The sequence below is a fragment of the Cervus elaphus genome, chromosome 18 (genome assembly GCF_910594005.1).
Source record: "Cervus elaphus chromosome 18, mCerEla1.1, whole genome shotgun sequence".
Lineage (NCBI taxonomy): Eukaryota > Metazoa > Chordata > Mammalia > Artiodactyla > Cervidae > Cervus > Cervus elaphus.
The window spans coordinates 87,736,388-87,759,058 of record NC_057832.1 but is presented as its reverse complement, the minus strand read 5'-3'; the positions used below and the strand labels follow the sequence as shown (position 1 = coordinate 87,759,058).

General features: G+C 39.5%; 1 protein-coding gene across 4 annotated transcripts in view; it reads left to right on the top strand.

Moving 5' to 3' along the window:
• Window positions 1-22,671, top strand: part of SUGCT (succinyl-CoA:glutarate-CoA transferase) — a 734,496-nt gene that overhangs the window by 135,792 nt on the left and 576,033 nt on the right. For all 4 annotated transcript variants that reach the window (XR_006334867.1, XM_043871981.1, XM_043871983.1 and 1 more), the window contains exon 9: window positions 10,624-10,719. Coding sequence is in view for 3 of the 4 variants with exons in the window: in XM_043871981.1 (XP_043727916.1) it covers window positions 10,624-10,719 (96 nt within the window). In the remaining variant the exon portion in view is untranslated. The remainder of the gene's footprint in view (window positions 1-10,623; window positions 10,720-22,671) is intronic.

Below are 22,671 nucleotides of genomic sequence, written 5' to 3'. Positions count from 1 at the left end.
CTTCCACTGCACCTGAAAGTGCTTTGCATGTAATAAGTGCTTGTTAGATATTTGCTACAAGCCTGAAGGAAGCAAAAATTAAAAGTAATTTCATTCATTCTTAGAACTTCTTTTAAAAACTAGTGTTGCAGAATAATGTATTATTTTATTCTAAAGACAGACATATTTTAAAGAACTAAGTCATTTAAAATGTGGACTCATGTTTGAAGATGTTTGAAACTGAAGACGTGCCATCACAGGGATAAATAGGTAAATCATGTCACTAAATGTTACTTTTCTACATTTTCACTTACTCATCACATTTTTTTAGAGGTTCATAACCACTTTTTGAGTCAAATGATTGACTGGGTCAGTGGTTCATGGTAAGAAATATGTTTGATGTATTATCCTAAACATGCTTTTGAAATTCTGCCTCTCTTTGCTGTCTGGTCTTACCTTCTGGCACTCAATATCCAGTTTCCTCATATGTCTGATTTTCATTCAGATGGATTGGCAAAATTATTCTGAGTATAATGCAAATATGTTTTTCTTTTGAGTTCAGAATATAAAGTAAACATCAATATGATTTGACTATCATTAGTGATAATTCAGAGGAATGTGAAATGTGTGTGTTCCTTTCATTAAGTTAAATAGTTGCCATGAAGAGAAGGATATGATAATATGTTTTTCTTTGCTAAATAAATAAAAGTAGAGATTTAAAATTTATATATCAGCTCCACTGGTTTTTGGTGTTTACAGGTAAAATGTTTATAGGTTGAAGTTTATTTCTAATTACATTGGAATAGAAGCCAAGACATAATTTCAGCAGGGCAGTAAACTTTGAATGAGTACTACTTCAAGTATTCTATAATAATTAAGTTTAGACTTAGCTGTAGGTGTTTACTTAATTGAAAAGGATGTTTAATCATTGTTTTTTCCTTTTTTTTAGACAGGTAAGACAGTAAGATGAAAGTTTTTAGGATCAAGGCCTCTCAGAAATCTTAAGGAGCCTGATTCTGTATGTAATTTAGTATAGAATGCCAGAATCCAGAGCAGCTGAGTTCAGGTCCTGGCTTATATGTTTATTAAGTACACAACCTAGGGAAGATTATTAACCTACTCCATGCTTCAGTTTTCTCATTTGTAAAATGGGTTCATCAGAACATCTCACACATAAGAGTTCCCTGGTGGCCTAATGGTTAGGATTCCAGGCTTTCACTGCCATGACTTGGGTTCAGTCCTTGGCTGGGGAACTGATCCTGCAAGCCACTTGGTGTGGCCAAAAATAAATAAAAAACCAAACAAAAGATCTCACTTATATTGTTGCTGTGAGGATAAAATGAGGTATTTCATATAAAATGCTTAGAACAGTGCACAATTAGTGCTCAATAAGTATCAGCTTTTATCATGAATAAATACTAGAAATGTAAAATGATAAGTGTAGTATGAATAAGTAGAATTCTTCTTTTTCTTTCAACATGAGATAGTCAAAATACTTTCTCTACTTCCAAATGTTTTTCTCCTTGGTCCTTAGTGGTCCTGAAGAAATTAGTCTTCTTAAAGTATGAGGGACAAAGCAAAGTAGGTTAAATTGCAGAGGAAGTTTGTCATGCAAGGGAATGGCATTAGGATGAAAAAGAGGGATGTCAGGATCTCTTTCTGATGAGGGCTTTTTTTTGAAGAAGTTTTCTTCCTGAATGTTAGCTTCTTAATTTCTCTTTTAACATATTTCTCCCAGATACTCTTTTATAGTTAGTTAATGAGTGAGGCTGAGCAGAAGAACATGAAGAGAATTAATCAGTTCAGTTAAGGATGTGCAACCTTAGCAAATGCAGGGGACAGCAGAGTGATTGTGGGGCTTCTAGTCTACTCAGCGATTTGGGGGGCTTTGCAGGGAATATTCGGAGAAGGCAACGGCAACCCACTCCAGTGTTCTTGCCTGGAGAATCCCAGGGACGGCGGAGCCTGGTGGGCTGCCGTCTATGGGGTCGCACAGAGTTGGACACGACTGCAGTGACTTAGCAGCAGCAGCAGCAGCAAGGAATATTACATGTGAAACCAAGGATATATATGCAGGACAGAGACCTAACACTAAGGCCTGCAAGAGTGGGAGGGGCTGGGAGCAGAGAGGTTAAACAGAGAGGAGGCGGTGGTCTAGGGATGGCTTAGAGACTAGGGAATTTGAGTGCGAGTTGTAGTTTTGCTCTTCACCAACTGTGAGATCTAAGACAACATACTTAAGTTCCCTAGGCTTAGTTTTCTGATCTGTAAAAATGGACGTTGTAAATAAACTCAAAATGGATTAAAGATCTAAATATAAGACCAGAAACTATAAAACTCCTAGAGGAGAACATAGGCAAAACACTCTCCAACATAAATCACAGCAGGATCCTCTATGACCCACCTCCCAGGATATTGGAAATAAAAGCAAAAATAAACAAATGGGACCTAATTAAACTTAAAAGCTTTTGCACAGCGAAGGAAACTATAAGCAAGGTGAAAAGGCAGCCCTCAGAATGGGAGAAAATAATAGCAAACGAAGCAACAGACAAAGGATTAACCTCAAAAATATACAAGCAACTCCTGAAGCTCAATTCCAGAAAAATAAATGACCCAATCAAAAAATGGGCCAAAGACCTAAACAGACATTTCTCCAAAGAAGACATACAGATGGCTAACAAACACATGAAAAGATGCTCAACCTCACTCATTATCAGAGAAATGCAAATCGAAACCACAATGAGGTACCACTACACGCCAGTCAGGATGGCTGCTATCCAAAAGTCTACAAGCAATAAATGCTGGAGAGGGTGTGGAGAAAAGGGAACCCTCTTACACTGTTGGTGGGAATGCAAACTAGTACAGCTGCTATGGAGAACAGTGTGGAGATTCCTTAAAAAACTGGAAATAGAACTGCCATATGCCCCAGCAATCCCACTCCTGGGCATACACACCAAGGAAACTAGATCTGAAAGAGACACATGCACCCCAGTGTTCATTGCAGCACTGTTTATAATAGCCAGGACATGGAAGCAACCTAGATGCCCATCAGCAGACAAATGGATAAGGAAGCTATGGTACATATACACAATGGAATATTACTCAGTCATTAAAAAGAATTCATTTGAATCAGTCCTAATGAGATGGGTGAAACTGGAGCCCATTATACAGAGTGAAGTAAGCCAGAAAGATAAAGACCAATACAGTATACTAACGCATATATATGGAATTTAAAAAGATGGTAATGATAACCCTATATGCAAAACAGAAAAAGAGACACAGATGTACAGAACAGACTTTTGGATTCTGTGGGAGAAGATGAGGGTGGTATGTTCTGAGAGAACAACATTGAAACAAGTATACTATCAAGGGTGAAACAGATCACCAGCCCAGGCTGGATGCATGAGACAAGTGCTCAGGGCTGGTGCACTGGGAAGACCCAGAGGGATGGGGTGGGGAGGGAGGCGGGAGGGGAGACTGGGATGGGGAACACATGTAAATCCATGGCTGATTCATGTCAATGTATGGCAAAAATCACTACAATATTGTAAAGTAATTAGCCTCCAACTAATAAAAATAAATAAAAAATAAAAGGACGTTGTAATACCTACCTCATGTGAGATCATTTGGTTTCACTGATTGCCTCTGTATGCTCCATATAAGAACCGGATTATCTAATTCTATAAATCAATAGCTTCCCATACCCTTAGAATACTACCGCAGATCCTTACCAGGCCTTTAAGGACCCTTATGATCTGACCCTGGCATACCTCCCTGACCCTCACCTTCCACTATTGCCTCTTTTACTTACCATGTTCCAGCTCCTGAGACGTTAGCAATAGGGGAGCCGGGTGTGTTGTATATCAAAATTCTTCTGCTATCTTGGTGTTTTTTCTATAAATCTAAAACTGTTCTAAAATAGTTTAAAAAATTTGTGAACATTTTTTTACATGGTGCTGTATTCTTCTGTTTCATCATTTTAAGTGCCTACTTGGTGTTCCATTACATATGGGTATCATAGTTTATTAAACCTATCTCTGATTTGGCAGTGTTTCGATTGTAGCTAGTAGTTTATACCCACATCTTTGACCATACCTGTGATTAGAGGAAGCGTTCTTTTGATTTGGAGGCTTGTCTTCTTTTATTTTATTTATGATTTCTTCTCTAATTTTTTCTCTGTATTTTATACTCTTGGGGAATGACTTTAATTTATTTTTATTAATTTTTATTGAAATATTTGTTGTTTTAGTCACTCAGTCATGTCCAACTCTATATGACCCCATGGACTGTAGCCTGTCAGGCTCCTCTATCCATGGGATTCCACAGGCAAGAATACTGTAGTGGGTTGCCATTACAATGTTGTATTTTTTTCTACTATATAGCAAAGTGAATCAGTTAAATGTTTACATATATGGGGCGGGGTATGCCTTTAAATACTATCTATGTGCTGGTGATTCTAGCCCAAGTGATTGTCTCATAGGAATCTCCAATTAAACATATTTAAAGGCAGACTTTTATTTTCTTTGCTTTCAACTTGTTCATCTCTCCAACTTCCTTATTTCTGTGAATGCCTTCAGAGCCTACCTAGATATTCAGCCAGAAATCTGGGAGTTACAGCTGGCTCCTACCTTACCATTCTATCTGCTATCCCCTTCCCATATAATTTTTCACATGTTCTGTCCCTTCAGATCCTAAAACATGTCTTAAATTCACTGTTTTTCATTTCTGTTGCCACCAACCCTGTCTGAGCTATCAACAACTCATGCTAGACCCCTGCATTAATTGGTCCCCTTTCTTTCCTTTTTTCACATCATTCTTTGGGTTTAATTACAAATGCAGTGGGAAGCCTGATGAGTTTTAAGAAGAAGGATGGCATGATATGATTTGTGATTTTAAAATGATCGTCTGAAAGATCTGGAAATAACAACTCCTTACCCTGATCTGCAAGGACTGGCATTGTCTGTCTTCTCTAAACCTCTTCAATTTCATTTCTTTTCTCTTTCTTTTCATGCTTTGGTTATAGTGGTCACCTTCAGTTTTTGTTTTCTTCCTGTATGCCAGTCTCTTTCCTACCTTAGGGCTTTCACATGTTATTTTCTTTGTTTTTAAAACTCTCCTCCATCTTCTCTCCCCACGGCAGTTCCTATGACTGTTTGTTTAGTTGTCTTCTTCATTATTCTCAAGTCCAAAGAGGGCAGGACAATGTTTTTTTCATTTCCTTATGTATAACCAGTACCTAGCATAATGACTCAGACAAAGCAACACTCAGTATGTGTTGAATAAATAAACAGTAATTATTGTTTTCATTCATGCTTTAAAAATATTAGTGTGCAAGTTCTATTTTAGGTGCTATGAGTACATACAAAAGGTTTATAATACATAATTCTTACCCTGAAATAGTTTCCAGTTTAAAAGAAGTGATTGAATAATGTTTTAGCATGGAGAAGGGCACTATCATTGGAGAAAAGTTCTACCACTCACCTATGTGACCTCAGATAAATCATTTACCTTCTCTGTTCCTTTATCTATCTATAATATGCAGAGGTTTGATTAGAGTTTCTTAAGGCTTTGGATCTCACATATGTGTGCAGTTAATGATAGGTTGGCTGAATCTTTTCTTCCTGGCTCCATTTTGGTTCCTTAAGTCTGGCTGGAGTTGTGAAATTCCCCAGGTGGTTGTGATGTACCACCAGGTTTAGGGACTACTGATTTAGGTCTGTCTAGCTTTATCATCTCATAGTTTTAATTGTAATAAAGCACAGCAGGAGTCAGGCAAATTAAGGTGCTGTATTTGTTCAGAGGCTTTCTTTTTTGGCTTGGGTGATGTGGGAATTTAGGGCTTTCCAGGTGGCACTAGTGGTAAAGAACTCACCTGCCAATGCAGGAGATGTAAGAGATCTCCTGAATTCCTGAGTCAGGAAGATCTCGTGGAAGAGGGCATGGCAACCCACTCCAGTGTTCTTGCCCAGAGAATCCCACGGACTGGGGAGCCTGGCGGGCTATCGTCCATGGGGTCAAAAAGAATCAGACATGACTGAAGTGTCTTAGCATGCACGCAGCACACGGGAACTTAATGAAATGGCGTTGTTGAAATGGACTTTGAAGAGTGAATGCAGATTTCAGTAGATGCAGAAGTGATTCATGATTGGTGTGTAGTCTAGCTTAGTCAGAGGCCAGAATATATGCAAGGAAGCAGTGTAACAGGGAAGAGTCAATTTTGACTCCATGTTGGATCTGTTTCTTTGACTTCAACCATTGCTTTTCATTGCTTTTGTTACTATCATCCCACATAATTGCATGCCTCAGGGGACCCTGCACCTCTGCCTGAATGTTAAACTAAAATGGCTTTGTTCGGCTCACAGGGAGGCAATATGATTCTTTGTTGTTGTTGTTTACTTGCTAAGTCATGTCCCACTCTTTTGCGACCCCATGGATGGTAAATCACCAGGCTCCTTCTGTCCATGGAATTTTCCAGGCACCTTCTGTCCATGGAATTTTCCAGGCAGAATACTGAAGTGGGTTGCCATTTCCTTCTCCCTGCCTCCCTGTGAATGGCTGAAGAAAAGAAGAAATGAACACATTCCCTCCTATTTTGCAAGATAAATGACCTTTTAACTTTATTTCCTCACCCTCTTCTATAAAAGAAACGGGCATCCAGACTCCAATAAGGTGCTTATTTTGAGAAATTAGTCTGCCATCTTCTCAACTCGCTGGCTTTCCGAATAGAGTTCAAATTCCTTGTCTCAACACGTCATCTGTAGACTTGTTGGCCTGCCATGCAATTAACAGAGTGAGCTTGGTACCAGCAGAAGGGAAAAAATTATCCATTTTGATGCAGTGGGAGTATGCTTCTAATCTTGTTTTTCCTCTTTTACTTGTGATACTTGGTTGTCCTTTTCGAGATGAAAGATTATATTGTTGCATTTTATCTTCATTTGTTAGAAGTAAAACAAAGTGATGGACATCACAGGGCTGCTTTGGGAAATGGACATATTCTTCCTTAAACCTTCTGGGGTTGTGCCCTTTGAGATTCACATTGACCACTGTTAGTTTTCTGGTTAAATGCAAAGAATATCAGGACCCATTATTTTATCTAAAATAATAATTTTGCTGTCAGAATAATTATTATTAAGCCAAAGTTGGCTGTTTTGTTTAGATGAAACCATAGAAAGGCAACATTCTGAGTAAATTATATGGCATCCACATGATGAAATAATGAGCCTAAGTTTAGGGGATGAAAATAATGATCTAACGCAATATTTAGAATGGGTATACAGTATGTAGTTATTAACCTAAAAGTCACATCCTGTATTCTTTTGATCTGTGGAAAATTTGTCATTAATTGCCAGGAAGCCTCTGATTTTTTCATACATAATCACGTCATAGCTGTTGACTCTCTCCCCTTTCTCCTGCTTTAAAATACGTCTTTGTAAATAGTAGATTACTTTCAGATCTGGAATGCCCCTTTTAAACATTGGGTTGCTAAGTTTAGCCCTGTTGCTCTCTTTTTAAAAATAGAATTCCACCCCCCCACCCAGACTTTACCTCTGAGTTGTCACTGACGAATCATACTTTGTTTTTTGATGGCAGCTTGTGTAAAATCTTATTTAATCTTCCTCCCTGGTGGGAACCTGCTGGTTTTGAAATGGTTCTTGTTTTCATGAGCTACCATTGTGTGGAGAAAATGGATATGATCTTCCACTTGGAAACAGTCTGTGAGATGAAGTCTGACCCTTCATTCAAGCTCACTCTACTTGATGCGATTCTTATTAAACAGTTGTCGAAGACAGCTTATGTCTTCTGTCAAAGACAGAAACACAGAAGTCAAAATTGAGAAGAAAGAATGAAGTAGTGAGGCAAGAAACGAGGAAGCCAGGCTGACCTCTAGCCTGGCATCCAGCCCATGGTTATCCCTGGTAACTGTCTCAGAACAATCTAAGAGCTTCACATTAGCCTGTGACCAATGGTACTGATGAACCTATTTTCTGGTCAGGAATAGAGAGGCAGACGTAGAGAATGGACTTGTGGATAGAGCAGGGGAAGGAGAGTGTGGGATGAATTGGGAGAGTAGCACTGACAGTTATACACTGTCATGTGTAAAATAGCTAGCTAGTGTGAGCTGCTGTGTAGCACGGGAGCTCAGCTTGGTGCTCTGTGATGACCTAAATGAATGGGATGGGGGTGGATGGGAGGAAGGCTCCAGAAGGAGGGGATTTGTGTATACTTATAGCTGATTCACGTTGTTGTATAGCAGAAACTAACACAACTTTGTAAAGCAGTTATCCTCCAATAAAAAAAAATAGCAACAGCAGCAATAACAAACAAACAAACAAAAGCCTGTGACCATCCAGTCAGCCCACAGGTTGATGCAGTCTTTTCTGTTGCTGGCCTATTGACTATCCCTTGACTTTGAAATTAGAAAAGTGAAACTAGCAAGCCCCATGTGACTTTTTGCTTGCAGGGAATCATCTTTATTAATGTGAATTCTTGAGCTGCAGTAGCACCAGAGCTCCTTACAGAGTGACTTTCACTAGACCTTTTGAAAGGAACAACTCCACTCCCCAACATAGCTATTATCAAAGAGGCACTTTTCTTACAGTAAAACTTCAAACTTGAGAAAATGTCCCCAATTTCAGGAAGAGCCTTCATGGGAAAATGACTTCTGTTGCATCCCTGGTATCTTTTCTTCTGCTACATTGTTAAGAAATATAATATAGTCAGAGGTATAGACCTTGGAGACAAATTTAGACCATTTACTAATTTGCAAATTGTGTTCTATGTTCACATTTCCTAGGGTGACATTGTAAGGTCGCCTGTACTTCAGCCAGTCCATGGCGGGGGCGGGGGGGGGGGTGGGATATTAGTTGCTTATGTATTATTTATACATTATTTGGTTTGATACAGGAATTATGCCCTTTTTTTAAATAAAAAAAGTTTGAAACTAATTAGTTTAGGTCAAATGCCCAAGATTTTATAGAGAAAGTGTCTAAAGGTCAATGAGGTTAAATTATATACCTACAGTTGACAGAAATTAGGAACCATGAATCTGGACTTCCCATCCAGTACATTTTTTACTACAAAATGTTGATTTGATTTTCCATTTTGAAAGACACAGAAGTGATCTGTGAAATGGTGATTAGCACCAGGCAGCCCCGGGCAGCCCTGGAATGCTCCATGGTTCAAATGCCCAAGACCAGATGGAGGTCCAGAAGTGGATGACTCAAAGTTTATTAGTTTTGCCACCTGGGCAGTACAGCCAAACCAGCTGCCACAAGGCAGTTCCAATTTCAGCAGAGCAGTAAATGAACATAAAAGTGAGTGTAAATCCCAAGAAAAAAGTAAAGTAGAGGAGAATGACTGCCGCTGTTGCAAGGAGATTCATCCAGGCTGAGCCCCATTTATCTCTTGTAGGAGACACAGCTCCCAAGCCAGGTAGAGGGCAAGGACAGGTTGCAGAACCACGCCCTGAAAAAAAACCATCCTTTAAGTTGCTTCACAAGCCAGTCTCAATTTGGGATGTTTCTTTTGCTGGCTTGGTAGATTGCTGATCACCTCTGATGATTATAGAACAAGAAAAGCCAGCCCATGCAATATCATGATAGTGCTATGAGGCCAGAAGCTTTTTTTCCTGCAAACTATGGAAAGTTGTTATTTGGTCACCTCCTTTTCATAGTTCTGGGCCCTTGGAGGCATGGATAAAATCATTGGAACATAAGCGCTTTGTGGCAGATTACCAGGAATCAAGTCATTATCCTCATATGGAATTCAATAATTACAGGTTTTCAATTTCTGTATATGAAATACTGCAAGAGTCAGAGGTTGGCCCTACAGTTTTAGATGACCCTTTAATAGATCTGTAGTTCTTGAAAGCTGAAACAAGTCTAATAATGAGGATATGGGCCTAGGGCCATGTTGAAAGAAGTCCAGTAGTTTTTATTTGAGAATGATTAATTAATTAATTTAAAAAGCTAAATAAGTTTGATCCTCTGTGCCAGGAAGAATGCTTTGGGCAAAAGGAACAGAAAACTTGACTGAACTGACTTAACAAAATAGAGGTTTCTGTATTATTTTTTCATGTTATGAGAAGTTTAGAGGAACGTGGCACCTGATCAGTTCATTTGCTCAATGACGATGCGGGCTCTTCATGTGTCATCTTGATGGAAAGTAAAAGGGGAAAGTAATATACTAGTTGCTGATGTATTTTGCAATGACTTTGATGCTAAAGGCTGGACCAGGGTTCCATCCACTGGGTCAACTTCTGCCTTCAGATGATCTTTTCAGGAGCGGGTGTTTCTGTGTTTATACTTCTCAATTGACCATTACTCAGGACTTAGTCTCACGCAGTAATGTGATACTGCTCTGTTTTTCTTTGTGTGATGAAAGTGTGGTTGCCTGCATATTTTCTAACCAAGCAGAACAGTTTTTTCTTTTTCAAGCTGTTTTTGTTTTATTTTTTTTTCATTTATTTTTTATTAGTTGGAGGCTAATTACTTTACAATATGCAGAACAGTTTTATCTTTCTCTTTTTTTCCTTTTACAATGACATGAAGTAAAATCAAATGAGAATGTTTCTATTATGACCTTTTATTTATGAGTAGAGATAAACAAGCTTCTTTTTCTTTCTTTTTTTTTTCTTTCTGGTAGGTGGCGTGTTTGACCCAGGTAGCTGCTAATTATCTTATTGGCCAAAAGGAAGCGAAAAGGTGGGGCACAGCTCATGGCAGTATTGTTCCTTACCAGGTAAGAAGACAACAATATAGGATCAGGCTGCTGGAATCTGCAGTTTTGTATTACATGAGTTTGAGAAATGATTCCCTCTTTTAAAAAAAAAAAAAAAAAACTTTCAGTGTATTCTGTCATATATCTTTGACTCTAACAAGGTTCTGTTGTTCACTTCAAATTCTGTGTTTTGCACATTTCTTCATCAGAAGATTAGTAACAGGACACTTAAATGGATCAAAAGAACTTGCTGAAAGTGAGTGACTTTTGGATTCATATGATGGTTTGCTTTTGTTTTTCACCAAAAAGAGGCACTGATTATAGCCATTTTATAAAGCCTGGTCTGTTCATCATGTCAATTAAAAACCGAATGTTACCTACCCCAGCTGACAATAATATTCTCACAGGCATGGAGAAAAACGAAAATTTGCGGGTGACAGATCTTCGGTTTTTGAGCAAAGCAGATGGTTCGGGAACTGCTGTTCTTTATTAAGTGTCTAAACTTGTCCTCAGAAATTCTTGACTTTGGCTAGTGTGAATGGATATGTGAAGAAACTATGATCTTTCAAAAATAAAAACAAAAACTTGTCTTCAGCCTCTTCAACAGAGGACAATGTTGGAAACCAGGGTAATTCATTTCAAATGATGGACATTCAGGCTGCAGTTTTTGATATGTATGGAAAAAGTATCTTTGAGTTGCAAGGTTTTCCAGTAAAATTCCAAATCACAGCATATAAGGAGGTATATTCAAGTTTAAGGTGTATAGTCTATTTTTTGCTTATTTTAAAAGTTAGAATGTCTTTAAAAAATGCTTTATTTACACCTCAGTATCCCTCCTGGGTGTTTATCCTGAGAGCTCTGGTTCTTTGGTATGCTTCTCAGTTATTTCACTTTGAGGTGAAAAAAAATTTAGAATCCTCGGCTTTTATTATTATAGGTAAGAGATATGGAAGACTCTGTGTGTGTTTGTGCATTTCTATTCTTGGAAGACAGAACATGTACTTTTCCTTCTTGAATTGTCCCAGTCACATAAAATGGGATACTTATTTTGATCAGTGCTTATTTGATCAGTTGATTGCAGCTTTATAATCTATAAGAAATAAGAGAAGATTGACTAGAGTCTTTCCTCAGAAGCCCAGAATTAATTTGTTTCCTCTTGGTGGAGAACGAGTTCAGCACTCTGATTAAGGAATAAATGCAAATTTAGCTTGAATGAAACTAGGCTACCAAGATGGATCCTTGATATGCTTGTAGAAACTGGTCTGTTTTCAATTTTTAAAATAGATTTGGGAAATATTTTTATGGGTGAATTACAGGATAATTATAATTCAGTTTTCTATAATAATTACAGCTTTGCATCTCATTTGTGTTGTCTGAGTTTTGAGCTGAAAGTCTATAATGGAAGATTCTGATGGTCTCAGGAATAGTTTAGGCATCCACTTCATTCCCCTCACTTTTGATTGAACCCTATCTGAGGGATCAGGGACCTCAAATGCATGAAATAGAAATTTTTGAAAAGTAATGCTCTTTGATTTGTGTATTATTTTGTATACATGTAATTCTTAACTCCTTAGGTTGATCATCCACTTGAGCTCTTTCCTCCCTGTTTTTTGTCTGCCACCTTGTTGAAAATGGGGCTTCCTTGGTAGCTCAGTTGGTAAAGAATCTGCCTGCAATGTGGGAGACCTGGGTTCGATCCCTGGGTTGGGAAGATCTGCTGGAGAAGGCAAAGGCTACCCACTCCAGTATTCTGGCCTGGAGAATTCCATGGACTGTATAGTCCATGGGGTCACGAAGAGTAGGACACAGCTGAGCGACTTTCACTTTTTGTTGAATAAGAGTAGATTAAACAAGGCTTCCCAGGCGGCTCAGTGGTAAAGAATCCACCTGCCAATGCAGGAGACGCAGGTTCAGTCCCTGGCTGGGGAAGATCCTCTAGAGAAGGAGATGGCAACCTTCTCCAATATTGTTACCTGGAAAATTCCATGAACAGAGGAGCCTAGTGGGCTACAGTCCATGTGGTCACAAAGAATCACACAACTTAGCAACTAAATGACAACAGCACAGTTATCAATCGGGCCACTCCTAATTTGATGTATGACTACCATGATTGTTGTTGTTGTTCAGTCACTAAGTTGTGTTGGACTCTTTGTGACCTGATGGACTGCAGCACGCCAGACTTCCTTGTCCTTCACCATCTCCCAGAGCTTGCTTAGACTCATGTCCATTGAATCACTATGCCATCCAACCGTCTTATCCTCTGTCATCCCCTTCTTTTCCTGCCTTCAGTCTTTCCCAACATCAGGGTCTTTTCTAATGAATCGGCTCTACACATCAGGTGGCTAAAGTTTTGGAGCTTCAGCTTCAGCATCAGTCCTTCCAATGAACATTCAGGACTGATTTCCTTTAGGACTGACTGGTTTGATCTCCTTTCAGACCAAGGGACTACCATGATAATCCCTTAATTTAATAGCACATATATATCCCAAACTGTCTCCCAGAGCTCTTCAATATCCTGGGATCCTCTGTTTGCATATTCTCCTCTGTTTTCTGGGCTCATGATCCATATTGATCTCCAATATCTATAATTATCCTCTCCAGTATTATAGAAGATCCATTCACAAGTATGCTAAAAGCATAGGAGATTATACTGAATATTTTGAAGAAAAATGGTGTTCTTTTATAGGTGAATGTTACACAGTCTCCATTAGGACCCTCATCTCTAACAAGTATACTGAGCCATCTCTGTATTCCTGAGAAGACTCTCTCCCTCAGTCCATATCACCTGCTGCAGGACTTGAGGGAGCTCACCGAATTACATGTGTTCTTTCAGCTACACTGTTGCCTCCAGGATCAGTATAAACTGCCCAAGAGACCAATCTGGAGAATTGAGACCACAGCCACAAAAGCCTTCCCTTACAAGACTGCCAGAATGAATTCTGTTGTTCCTTACGCATTTGCCTCCGTCATTACCAGGACTCAGCCTTCCAGGCCATCTGTTATCACCTGGACAATGACTCTCAAATGACTCTGTTCACCTCTTCTTTTGACCCAGTCATTTCTTCTGTCATCGGTCTTGGTGGTCTAGGATCCACGTAGCAAACCAAAGCAACAGCCTGGCTTCTCATAGCCTCCTGTTGCTCTTAATGATCTTTACCTGTTGGTTGGTGTGGATCCCAGCCACTTATTTCTCTTAAAGGTGAACACGAATCATTTGGAAGTCCTTTTAAGATGGTGATTCTGTTTCCAGGCAATGTTGATATTGCCCATCACAATGATAAGATTGTAGATCTAGACTTGCCTATTATTGATGACTACACCACCTCATTTATTTTCCACTGGCAAATCCCAATGCTAATTGGATGTAATAGTCCATTTATTCTGTGCCTGTGTCAAAGTGGTGAATATGGCTAGAAAAAACATAACTACCATGTTACGTTCTCACTCTCAATTCATGTCTATCTCTTTGTCTTACTTAGCAATCTAGCTATATTGACCTACATATTTATCGTCTCTCTCGGAGGTAACTATTTCACATTTCTCTCTTGACATTTTTCTCTTCTCTCCTCATCCTTAGCCAAAGACTTTGTCTCATATGACACTAAAAATTGATGCGACCGTAAGAGAACTGCTTCCTTTTTGTCTTCAAAACATCATTGCCTCCTATCACAGTGGATGAACCCCCTTTTCACGTTTTACCTCCCTAAAGGCATTGCTTGTGCACTTGAAATCTTCCATTACCTGTGTTATCCATCAGTAGAGAAATATATGATGACATCCTTTACCTTAAAAAAAACCCAGCCTTGGACACCACCTTCCCCTAAACCCTCACCCCCGAACTCCAGGGCATGTCTTACTCCATTTCCTGTCACATTTCTTCATTCTCTTACTTATATCACACAGCTCTTCAGAAGTGTTGGGTGGTGTCCATGGAAGGAAGCACTGTACCTTGTGTTCTGTGGTGGTTTTTGCCTCACAGGTAAAGAGACCTTACAGCACCCTGAAACCTCAGGAGTCTGGGTGCTGTGGGCTAGCGAGGGGAAGCCGACTTTCTGGATAGTTCATTCATAAGAATAGTCTTATGCTTTATCCTGAGCTTTTCAAATGTAGGGCCTTCAAAGAGAATTTTCCCTTTAAATGGCCTGTTAATTCACATGGTGATTTCTTTTAAATATAGCCCCCCCCCAAACTTGCAATTCATGAGAGTGAAGAAAACAGTTATTCAGATAATTAAATACAATCATGTCTCCCTTTCTTTAGTATGGGTTCATTCAACCAAGGAGTAGAGCAAGAAGCAGTGCTGTGTTGTTTCTGGTAGGGACATTATACTGTATATTTAATTTGGCATAAGCAGAAACTTAGGCAGTAAAGTCCAAGTTTGAAGAGATGCAGCACTTTACTATCATTCCTTAGAAAAATGTCAAAATGATGTTAAATCATAGCAGATTAGGTAACCTTGGGAATCTTTTTTTTTTTTTAACCCATGTTTAAGAGTTTTTAAAAAGCCAAAATGTGAATGACACACATCTGTTTCTTCTTGTATGATTTTTTTTTTTGTACCATAGTTGCACTAAAACATTCATTCACTGAAGTTTGAAAGTACAGTTGAAGCAAGCAGATGATTGTAGTTGTGTATCTTATTTATATCTATCTAACTGATAGATTGATAATGACAGTAATAATAATCATGCTGGCTTTCACTGAGCACATACCATGTAACTGGGATATATATATATGTGTATTTTTTTCTTTCTCATTTTACAAGGATGAAATGGACATTTAGAGAGAGAAAGCTGTAGCTGGGAAAGTCAAAGGGCCTGGGTTGGAACTATGATTTTCAGTTTTCAGAACTTGTTTCCTTTCTCACTGTATCCAAACTGTGGTTCTTTTGATGCTCCTCGCAGTGTGGCTACCTGTCTTAGGTTCTTCTGCAGATAGAATTCTTCTGAGCTGTTTCCATCGTCTCTTTGACAAGGTGCATGTGAGCATGCTCAGTCGTGTCTGACTCTTTGCGACCCCATGGACTAAAGCCCACCAGGCTCCTCTGTCCATGGAATGCTCCAGGCAAGAATACTGGAGTGGGTTGCCATTTCCTTCTCTAGGGGATCTTCTCGACTGACCCAGGGGTTGAACCCACATCTCAGGTTCAGCCTCAGTTGCAAGCGGATTCTTTACCACTTCAGCCATCTGTGAAGCCCCTCTTTGACAAATGCCCTGTTTATTATGAGTTTAGAGGGTTTCAAACCTAATAGTGACCTGGCTGTAGAAGGATATTTGAATTCTGAGCCATGTGCCTCTGAACTATGTGCCAGTTGTAGGCTCCCATCTATGCTTTCATTCATACTTTCAAATGACTCCTGATAAACAAACCACAGTTTATTGAGCCCCCTATGGAATAGGTGCTGCTTAATTAATAGCTCAGGAAGCCTTCCAAATAAGGAAGGACCAGCCCTTGATTTCAAAGAACTCAGAGGCAATATAGCAAGTGTAGCTGAGAGGATTTGAGCTTTGGAGTCAGATAGACATGGGCTTCTAACTTGGCTTTGCCACTTAATGGCTGTGAAATCTTGGACAAGTCTTTTATATCCCTGGTGTTAGCTGCTCTTATGCAAAAAAGGTGATGGTGATAGTTGTTTCCATTTTCATTGATGTATTTAAATGAGATATACTGCATGCTCAGAGTTTTGTGTAGTACTTGACTCTAATAAGTATTTGATGAAAGGTGGCCTGTTACTATTTCTGTTGGTGAAATGATAATTATACTTTTGTAAAACAGTTTCTAGGAAACTATGAAATAGTTCCCTATGAATATGACCCATGACAGCTTAGGGGCAGAGTAAATAAACATACGTAGCTTATTTTCTTTCTTAATAGAATTTCCACTTTAATTTCTTCTTCTTCTTCTTTTTTCTTTTGAAAATAAAAAGGAGGACGATGTTCTGTGGTACTTTTCTGTTAAAAGAAAGCTATCCTCAGATCTTTTTTAGAAATTGTGGTATCGAGCCATTGCCCAAATGTACCATTATTGAAAGAATGGCAGTTTGAAGAGAATCATATACAGCACCACCATTCAAATGTCGAAGGGAATAGGGCTTCTGGTTTACTGAAGTGTTTAATTAATTAAGATTTAGTATAAATTCATACTTAATGATGGAGAAGGCAATGGCACCCCACTCCAGTACTCTTGCCTGGAAAATCCCATGGACGGAGGAGCCTGGTAGGCTGCAGTCCATGGGGTCGCTAAGAGTAGGACCTGACTGAGCGACTTCACTTTCACTTTTCACTTTCACGCATTGGAGAAGGAAATGGCAACCCACTCCAGTGTTCTTGCCTGGAGAATCCCAGGGACGGGGGAGCCTGGTGGGCTGCCGTCTATGGGGTCGCACAGAGTTGGACACGACTGAAGCGACTTAGCAGCAGCAGCAGCAAGCTTACTTAATGAAATGAAACATGACAAAAATGATTTTCAAAAGTAATCTCTGAGGAGCCCACGAGGGAGCCTATTTCTATAAAAGATACATACCTACCTCTTTGAGAACCAAAAATTGTGGAGATTTCTCCTTCTGTTTTAAAAAGCGAGAGAATGACAGAATATTCTGAACATTTGTTCTTGTAACTTTAAGATTATAGTGAATTTTGATCATCTCTACCCAGTAAAAAATGCCAGAAGATTTTTTATTTGGAACAAAGGTGCAAGTAATAGCAAATAGGTTATGTTTCAGAGGTTTCTGCAAACTTTTGGAACTTAGCGCTGACAAGTTACAATATACAAAAGTGTTTTTTTTTTTTTTTTTTTAATTTAAGGCACGAATTGTCTGAATTTCCCCTATCCCTTTTGTTCTAAAGGTTTTCTCCAGGTAGCTTTTGATTATTTGCTTTAAAGTTTATTTTTGTCTTAATCCTTATGAACCTGGGATTCTTCTTAAAACAAAACAAAATCATTTATTTGAAGATCTTGGTTACTTTGAAACCACTTGGCTAGGATTCTGCCACAGTCTTAAGAACATAAGTAACTGGGCAGTCCAACAGGCAGATAAAATTAGGGCAGACGATTCAGCTACCGGCAAGATGGCTGCCACCCTTTCAACTTCTCCTTAGAAAATCTTCAGCTTTCTCTGATTTAAAGTAAAATCCCTAAATTTAAAACATTAATAAATTAGGCAATATGATGTTTAAGGAGAGCATGTTGCACAAATAATAAACATATATGACTGTTCAAAAACTATTGTCATTTAAAAAAAATCAGTATTGCCTTTAACTGATAAATATGGTCTCCTTAATACGTTTCACTAAGAGGTAAAATAGAAAGTTGGACCATAAAGAAGGCTGAATGCTGAAGAGTTAATGCCTTTGAATCATGGTGCTGGAGAAGACTCTTGAGAGTCCTTTGGACTGCAAGAAGATCAAACCAGTCAATCCTAAAGGAAATCAACCCTGAATATTCATTGGAAGGACTGATGCTCAAGCTGAAGCTCTGATACTTTGGCTACCTGATATGAAGAGCTGACTCATTGGAAAAGACCCCGATGTTGGGAAAGATTGAAGACAAAAGAAGAAGGGGCAGCAGAGGATGAGATGGTTAGATAACATTACTGACTCAATGGACATGAATTCGAGCAAACCACAGGAGACAGTGGAGGACAGAGGAACCTGGCATGCTGCAGTCCATGGGGTCACAAAGAGTCAGACACAACTTAATGACTGAACAACAATAAAAGTAGAAAGAGGCACAAGGAAAGGCGTTGTTTCACAAGGAATAAATCTGAAATTCATTTAGGATCTTACCAGTTTCTCTTGCATTCTCAATATTCTTCTCAATATATGTGCAGAATTGATGGGATTGTATGCTGTCTTATGCTTATCAAATTTGGCTAAAATGATTCTAAATAATCAAATGCCATTTTGAATATTCAGCTAAGTAATAATATTATTGACTAAATAATATTGTATTATAATAATCAGCGTAATCACCATCAGTAGCATTTATTAAATGATTGCTGTGTCTGTTACTAAGTATCAATACTTTATATATAGTAATTCTATCCTCACAGCAGCACTGTGGATTAGATATAGCTACCATCCTCACTGTCAGATGAGGAAACTGAGGCATGAGAGGTTAGGTAACTTGCCCAAGGTCACACGTAAGTGTGTAGCTGGGATTCAAACCAAGGTAGATGGTTTAGTCAGTAAGTCATGTCCGACTTTTGTGACCCTTTGGACTGTAGCCTGCCAGGCCCCTCTGTCCATGGGATTCTCCAGGCAGGCACACTGGAGTGGGTTGCCATTTCCTTCTCTAGCTGATATACAGGCAGATGATGTGATGCTACTTACTTCAACTGACATGTGTAGTTTCATTTTCTATCTTCATCCCACTTTTGAGGAAGAATTATGTGACATTTTCTTCTACATAATTTCGCCTTTAGGACTGCCAAGAGCAATTGAAGAGGTATCAATAATTCTGTTGTTTACTCCTTACTGGGATCCTTAATTATGCCTTAATAGCAAATTTCATTTGGGAAATCAGGTTGTACATCTTTTGAAGAAATCCTCTGATTGCCTATGCTAAAATTGTAGTAGACTTAAAATCAAATTATAGCGGAACAGCCATCTCCGCTCTGTCTGTGTCATGGGAACAGTTCTGTCCTTGAGCAGCAGAGGAGCTTGAGATGGCCTTAGCTATTGTGAGGCTTATAGTTTCTGGTTGTCAAGTGGCATTTCTGTGAGTTTTGGAGGCTTTGGCAGGAATTGGGGTGGGAAGAAGTGAACATAGGGAGGAGAGAAGGGGCATGGGGTAGGGCAGAAGTCAGGTAGGCAGATCTCCAAGTGCTCCAACCCCATTTCAATCAGAGCAGCTCCACTTTTTGTTTATTTGAAAAACAGGGTCCATCACTTAACAATGATTATTTGTCATAGAACAATTGACCTGTACTGAAGGTCCCACAGGACCAAAAAGTGGGTTTTTTACACATCTGTGTGTGTTTCCTCCTTGTTGGTGGCTCCTAGAATCAGTAAAGGGTCTAATCCAGCTGAAATGGAGGTCTTGGCAGGAGTTTGTGTGAGGCCTCGCAGAGCCCCTCTGTGGAGGAGCACACACGTTACCTCCCAGCTGAGAGGCAAGCCCAGTGTCTCTGTACAGAGGTCAAGGCTCTTTGCTTTCAAGTTGTGGTGCTGGAGAAGACTCTTGAGATTCCCTTGGACAGTAAGGAGATCAAACCAGTCAGTCCTAAAGGAAATCAACCCAGAATATTCATTGGAAGGAGTGATGCTGAAGCTCCAATAATTTGGCCACCTGATGCGAACAGCTGACTCATTGGAAAAGGGCCTGGTGCTGGGAAAGATTGATGGCAAGAGGAGAAGGGGGCAGCAGAGGATGAGATGGTTAGATAGCATCACCGACTCAATGGACATGAGTTTGAGCAAACTCCAGGAGATAATGAAGGACAAGGAAGCCTGGTGGGCTGCAGTCCTTGGGGTCACAAGGAGTCGGACATGACTTAGTGACCAAAAAGCAAGGCTCTTTGACTCAGGTAAATCATGTGAGACTGGATTCTAGAAACATTTGGACCTGGGGATGTCCAGGGCAAATGCTGTTGAAATCCTGTGTAGGTGTGCTTAGCACTGATACAATACCCTGATGGCTCCCTGCTCAGGTGCAGTTTACCTGGGGGGAAAGAACTGAGTTCTGATGTGGTACAAATTACTCTTATAAGTCAGTATTGGGCCCCAAAGCATACAATGAAAGAAAAGCTATATGATGTTAAGTTCTGAAGTGAGCGTATGCTAGAGACTCGAGCACTTCATGTCCACATATATAAATGTGGCTGTGAAGTATGCTGTTTCCTCTCTTAGTTCTGTTTCTGGCTTTTAGGGGAAGGGGTTATGCTGCAGGGACTCTGCTCAGACAGAGGAGTTGCTATGTGTGCAAGCTGAGTGGGGCTAGGTTTTTCAAAAATCATGTTAATAATTCATTTGACCTGATTTTATTTTATTATTACTTAAAAACTTTTTTATCGGGGTATAGTTGATTTATGTTGTGTTAGTTTTAGGTATACAGTAAAGTGAATCAGTTATACATACACACGTATGGACTCTTTTTTTAGATTCTTTTCCCAATAAGCCATTCCAGAGCACTGAGTAAAGTCCCCTGTGCTATACAGCAGGTCCTTATTAGTTTTCTGTTTTATACACGCTCATGCTCAGTCACTTCAGTCGTGTCTGACTCTTTGTGACCTTGTGCACTGCAGCATGCCAGGTTCCTCTACCCATGAGATTCTTCAGGCAAGAATACTGGAGTGGGTTGCCATGCCCTCCTCCAGGCGATCTTCCCGACCCAAGGATTGAAGCTGCATTTCCTATGTCTCCTGCACCGTAGGTGGATTCTTTATCCATTGATTCACCTGGGAAGTCCACTTTATACATATTAGCGTGTATATGTCAATCCTAGTCTTCATTCTCCTAATTTTAACTGGGAAATTATTCTCAGGTGTGTCTTGCCCTCTTCTCTTTCCTGAGTGTGAAAGCAGGTGTGAAATGCCAGGTCTTTGTCACTTCATGGAGCAGTGGCATCAGAATTACCTGGAAGCTTGTGAGAAATGTTAGATTCTTGTTTATTCTACTGAACTAGAATCTGAGCTTTAACAAGATCTCCAGGTGATGTATTTTCAAGTTAGATTTTAAGAAGTCAGCTCTCAAGTGTATGAGATAACCTTTTGGTCATTGCACTATGAGTCCACTAGATGTCATTCTTGTAACCTGGTAATGGGAAGGGCGCCTTCCCCCCTCCGCCCCCCTCCAAAGTGGGAACTTGGAAGAATCCATGAATATGAACATGTTATTAGGTGATTTCCTCCCCATCCATAGAGCTACTGATACACATGTTGATTATGTAAGGTAAAACTACTCTTGCTGGTTCACAGTCCTGGAGAGAGATTCCTAGGAATGATTTTCATTTTGTGGAATTAGCACTCGTGCCTTCCATTTTCCCCTCCTTTAAGCCTCCTGTTGCTTGGGTGAGTGCTGTCATTATATAACCTTAGCATAAACTATGCTGCCAGTTGCTGTGACTGACTGGTTCACTTAGAGAACGGCATCTTGGCCTGCCCAACACAGCGACACAGACTAAATGGACAGGTTTGATCTCTGTAGAAATGATTGAGAGCAGAAAGAAAGCAAGGCTGTATTCTGCTATTATCATCCACTTCTGTGGGATTGTTGGAGGAAGGGCAGACCTTTCTCAATTCTTGGGGGTATCTCAGAGGTGGTTTTACAAAGAAATCTACTTCTGCTTAGAAAGAAGTGTCCCAAGTGTAATCTTGGAGGGTGTTAGTTAGTTTCAGTCATGAAGATGAATATAAAGGACATTTACAGGTATAGTAAGATCCAGAGGGAGATGCTCTACTTTCAGAGACATATGAGGCCCCTGGGACAGGTCCTGTTAACAGCTGGTTAGGTCTGAATATTGGGAATGAGGGGTGAAAAGGCCAAGGACTATGCTTTAGAGGATCCAATTTTTTGCCGGATGCCCAGTTTGAGAAAAGTTAGTTCTTGAAATAAATCAACCCTTGAAAAATTCTTCTCCCTTTGAGTCTGATGTGTGTGTGTGTGTGTGTGTTTGTGTGTGTGTGTGGTGTATTTGTTTCAGTTAACAAGGGTAGCAGACAAGTAGTAGAGTAGCAGGTGTGTGTGTGTGTGTGTGTGTATGTGTGTGTGTGTACGTGTGTGTTTTGTGTTTTTGTGTGTACTTCCTCTTCTTGGTGTGTGGGAGGGGCATTTATAATCTATAATATCACTAAATGAATAAAAATACACCATGTTTAATTTGATTTCAGCCTAGGAAACATTAATGTGAAAACAGCATGGTTTTAGCTTAAATATAACTTCCTTTTGTTCAAAATAACTAAGTTGGCCATAGTATTTACTTTGACTCTTTAGAGTCCTTTTGCAATGTTTTATTACTATGTGATTCCTGATGAC